The sequence below is a fragment of the Diuraphis noxia genome, unplaced genomic scaffold (assembly GCF_037042655.1).
Source record: "Diuraphis noxia isolate RWA-SAM2 unplaced genomic scaffold, SU_Dnox_SAM2 contig0004, whole genome shotgun sequence".
Classification (NCBI taxonomy): Eukaryota; Metazoa; Arthropoda; class Insecta; order Hemiptera; family Aphididae; genus Diuraphis; species Diuraphis noxia.
In genome coordinates this window covers 37,784,386-37,790,037 of record NW_028301714.1, presented here as the reverse complement: position 1 = coordinate 37,790,037, position 5,652 = coordinate 37,784,386, and the positions used below count along the sequence as shown (strand labels likewise).

General features: G+C 27.5%; 1 protein-coding gene across 4 annotated transcripts in view; it reads left to right on the top strand.

Moving 5' to 3' along the window:
- The first annotated feature begins 565 nt into the window (after window positions 1–565).
- RhoGAP100F (Rho GTPase activating protein at 100F) overlaps window positions 566–5,652 on the top strand; it is a 34,308-nt gene continuing 29,221 nt past the window's right edge. For 2 of the 4 annotated variants that reach the window (XM_015519838.2, XM_089225656.1), the window contains exon 1: window positions 567–839. In XM_015519838.2, the coding sequence (XP_015375324.2) occupies window positions 768–839 (72 nt within the window). In that variant the 5' untranslated portion in view covers window positions 567–767. Of the gene's footprint in view, window positions 840–5,652 lie in introns of all 4 variants that reach the window. The other 2 variants (XM_015519839.2, XM_015519843.2) reach the window with 2 other exon arrangements.

The window sequence follows — 5,652 nt, the reverse complement described above, 5'->3', positions numbered from 1 at the left end:
TATGGCATTTGTTTTATCATTAAAAGCTTGCAATTTTTGTTGTGGGCTAAATAACTAAATTATTCGAACATCCGGTAAACCAAAAAATTATTGATAATTATAATATACATAGCTACTAGTTAGGTATGTATTTGACGATACCAATAAGAGGATAGAAAGGATAGAAAATAGAAATATATATAATACCTATAATAAATAATATGTATAAATATTGAATATATATAATTAGTTGCATATATTTTATAACCCACGTTGGAAAATCATTGGTATTGGCATATTGATATACATTATTATATATGCATTGTATTTTTGTGTATATATTTTATTATATATATATATATATATATATAGTACACTGCGATTGATGACTAGTATTTTTCATTTCATTATATTCTCACCCCCTCGAAACTAACTTGCGGAGGGTGCAAAGCGGTTTTGTACGGTTATCGATCGAACCACCCGGCGCGCGCCAGCGCTTTTCACTCCAGATTAGTCAGTATGCCACGATGACCATAATTATTGTGTTCTCGGCGCTGTAAACACAACACGCATGTTTTTATCAGGGTTCGTCGAAGGATATTTTTGCACGATAAATACTATAGGTACTTCGTGCATGCAGGTATATACATCACATCACACGCATTACGTTCAAAGTGATAACATATACACCGATAGAAGCGCACTTCTTTCGAAAGGGACAGTCGTGTTTCGTATTCGGAACACCGGGTGCTCCGGGTGCCTGAATTCCTCGGTGGCATTATGGCAAAATGGTAACGGCTAGAGCAGCATCAACGAACAAACGATCGTCTGCTGAAATGCTCTGTTGTGCCCGAAAGAAGGTAAGAGCGAAAACCATTAAGTATTCTGAAAAAAATTATAAAACTAATTTATAGCTTATTATATTATCATACCAACATATCGTGTAGATCTATATCACAACTAACGCAGTCTTGTGAGCTAATGAAATTGTAAATCAACATTCATTATTAGGTAATAATTATTAATTACCTGAATATTAAATTATTGATAATTAATTATTAATTATTATATTTTTCCCTTTCACTCTCTCTTTCTTTTTCTTCGTTGAACGAAAATTTATATTTTCTATTTAATAATATAAATAAATATTGTTACATTTAAACTAATACATATATCTCATACAAACGTCAAACATTAAAATGTTCCGTTTGGTAACTATACCATCTATAATTATGTGTTGTACAATATTTTATATTGAGCTTTATAGATTTTGTGCAATATAAGTAGCAGTATAAACACATATAGTTTTCTTTTATATTTAAATCGTTTTAAAGTATTACTTATTTGAATATTAATAAATTAATTTATAAGATAATATCAATCAGTTTAACTTATTTAATTTTTGACACAAATAATATTTTTTTTCTAATAGTTTTAGCTTTTGTACAATACACAATTTATTTTTGATAAGTAAGATAAATAGGTTTTTTTATTAAAAAAATTATCCAAAAAGCATTGTCAAATAATGTAATATTTTTCCTGATATAAGAAATCATTTCCCAAAATATTATATATATTATATATATTTATACCCATATTATTTATAAATGTTTATTATATAAAAAATATATTACTACAGTATTATGAAGAGAATATATAAATATAAAGAAGATAATTTTTTTAAACATTTCCAAATTCAATATTTAATAATTACTTTTATTACAACAACAAACAAGCCGAATTTAAATATTTAAATAAAATTATTAATATTAATTGATAAATACTAACATTGGATGAATTATGATAAAACATAACGATGAATGTGGTATCGTTATAATATGGATATCATACAAATTGAAGAATATTTTATTGAATTTTCAAAATTATGGTACATTTTGTTCCAGAAATAATAGTTTATAGGTATAGGCAGGTAACTCATATTATGTTGTAACTAATTGTGGTAATATAGTTTCATATTGTCATACCTATCTATTACTTATAGCTTTTTTATGTTGAATGTTGAATACGGACAAATGTCACCACAATAGTGTTTTTACCAAATCTCATAAAACATGTCAAACTATGATCATATCAGTTACAATTTCTGTAACCTTCTGAATCATTAAGTAAATCGTGTTATTTATTATGGTTATCTAATAATTTTATTGCCAAGATGAACAAATTTTATAGTGGCCTGATATTTCTACGACAATCTTGAATTATATCGATGTAGCCATATAGTATAATATTTTATTATATGAAATTGTCATCTACAAATCCTACTTGGGTTATTTATTTTTACACATGAACCAACAGTTGTGTTCCGTTATAATTTAATAAAATGTATATAGATAGGTATGCCGTAATGATATAATAATATATTATACTATATCATTTTAATATGAATTCACTATATATAATTATTCAGAATACAAAATTACATTTTTATTTTTACTGTTATTTTATAAAATATTTAGTTGAATTAGTTAGGCACATAAACATAAACATTAAAATATATAATACCATGGCATAGATAAAAGTTCATTTTCAAGGTAAAACTTAAATTACATTTCAAATGCATGTACATTGCACAATGCACATAGGTATAATACTGTGCATTATACATTATTGTATATTAATAATAAATTAATAAGTTGCCAGGTGAAGCGCAGTGTTTGGCCTCAGTCACAAACGTGTTCGGAGGCCAATCATCAACTAGTATTACAAGTTACTGAATGGGTGACCACCCTGGTTTTAGTGACAAATTCTCGTCACATATACACGTAATTCTAACCGACTGTATCATATCCTAAGTTTAAAACCTACTAAATAACCTGCAGGCTATATAATGATTAATAACCATAGATGTTGAAGTCTTAACTCAATATAATAATAATAATAATAAACAGTATAATATGTTAATAAACAGCAAAAAATATTTCTACGAATTGAATTAAAATTATTATATGAAAATAATATTTTTTATACTATGTGCATTAGCCATTTCCCATTAAATATATTTGTTTATAGGTATGTTTAAATTTAAAATCACAATAATACATATAATACTGCAGCGGTAGCGGTAGCGATGTCGGCAAAATGAAGCCGGACACATTTTACAGCTATCGTTGCAGTGCGTGGCGACTTCAACATAGCAATAGAGTCGACGGGGCAGCTCCAAAATCGGATGATCATTTAAAAATGGCTTTAGAGTTTTATGAGCACATAATGTAAGACGTGTTATATACCAAGGGTCCACGGTATCAGATACCAAACTTTTGAAGAATCCAGTTAAGCTTCGTTGGCTCCCTGATATATAACAAATTATCGGCACACCCCTACTCCCAGCCATCAAAGCAATATCCAGGCAATCTAACTGCTGTTTTATATATATATATATATATGTATAATTTAAAATAAATAATAACTAATAGGAAGAATTAATGAACATATTTATTTAGCAGAGTTAATAGTCAATAGTATATTTTAATGAAAACGTAAATTGATTTCCTGATTAGCTGATTTGTTTGAAATTAATAAATTTCCATCAGAAATAGATAAACAACATTCTGTAGAGTTTATAAACGCGAGTAGCTCCGTAGGTAGGTTCGCACTTGAATGCGAAAAAGGTATTAACTCCCCGAGGTTTTAAATTATAAACATTTCCCGTCCTTTTTCCCATTAAGAGTAATTTTTAATTCTTGGATTTATTTTAGTTTGATTACTACTTATTTTTCATATATATAATGGTAGATAATGTTAATTTCAAAACGTGCTGTAAATATTAGAGATAAAACTAATCGCAGCATAATATGTACAGGAAATGTTATATTATTTAGTAGTTATTAAACCCTTTTACAACTTGTATTAACTGTAATGATATACCGACTACCGCGAGAATTTATAAATTAGTCTGTTTGGATTAAAATGCAATTATAATTTATATTATCATAAACGAGTTAAAACTGACCTAACTGCTCGATGCAATTGACATTATAACAATATAATTATGACATTTTCATAATCTGCCTACGAGAAGTTAATTTTTGGTAAACATTAACTTATAATAAAGATGTTTTAATAATAAATTGAATTTGATTTTGTATTTGGTATACACTATTATATAGTTGTTTATTGTGTATTAAAACATACATGAAGGACTATAAATAACTTATTGGATGTAATCAATAGAATAGCTTGGGAGGGGTAGCTTAGAGGGCAACATAAAGCCCTCTCAGAAATTTCAGAAAAATGTAATATTAGTTTACTGAGAACGTACCAATTACGTAACGATGTATTAAAATAATGATTTGTATGAAGGCTGCTGCAAAAGTCTAATTTACGTTTAATAACATATATGAAGACATAAAAGTAACTCAGAAGTTTCGTTGAATGTTGATGAAATAATACCACACATTTGTAGCGTCTGAAAAATCATGAAAATTCACTTATTAAATATACTGAAGTATATAGGTGTACAACTATATTCTATACACCATATTTAAATTATTTAATTTTCTCATTAAAATAACGTTTTACACTTATAATATTTATACCTACTATGTTATACTTCTTGAAATTTCAGATCAAGAATAATTATTTGGTACAATGAAAAGGTTATATAAGGCTAAAATTATTTTCCAAATTTGTTGAAATAGTATTAAACATTGTCGATTAAAAATAATATTAAATATTATTTAACATTAATGATCAATTATTTGAGTGATTTATTTTTTTTTTTTAGTAGATTTTTATTTTTATTATTGGTTTTGAGTCCAACAACTATGGCCATTAGCTGTTGTAAGAGTCAGTATCGTCGGTAGGTTGACAACTCATATGCGGCAAGGTTTTTGCCACTAAGAACCCGAATGATCACCCATCCGGGAACTAGTGTCAGTGGGTGGTGTGTAATCTCATTAATGCTGCGTGTCTGATTGCAGCAACTGTGTCATGTCAAGTCTTTTAATAGATTGTTTTCTATATAAAAGTTAAATTTTGAAATTTATTAATACAATCGGTATAACTGTAAGGTGTTAGTATGATAGTTAATTAATAGCACAGTTTAGTGTAACTAAAAATATGTACTGAGAAAAAAATAATACTTAAGTTTTAGTCTTGAGATATAAACGACATCGATGGTTTTAAAGTAGGTACTTACAATTTAAATACCTACTTATAAATTTTAATTGATTAAAATATTTGAAAACATAGATTAGCAAATGTTTGAAACGAAAGAAAATTATGGAATAGTAATTGGCCAATAAATATACTTAATAGTTAATATACAATAGACATTATCATTTATAATACATTTAAAATAGGTACTATTAATTGCAGTCTGAAATATCATCCCTGAATATATACTCGTATCAATGGTCTGGCACATACATATTTATAAATAATACACAGCGGGTAAAACACTGAACAAGGAAATACACTATATAGCTAGTATTATATGGGTACGATTTTCCACGCACTCTGCCACTACATCCTCGAAACATAATTTTTTAAAATATGAAGTGAACCGAAATGAACATACACATACCTACTACTCGTATATATATGAATATACTCATGACATATGTCCTTACGGAAGACAACCAAATCCAGAAAACATATTACAATAATATTATTGTATATTCGAATGAGGCGATATTCGTATCGGACGAGATG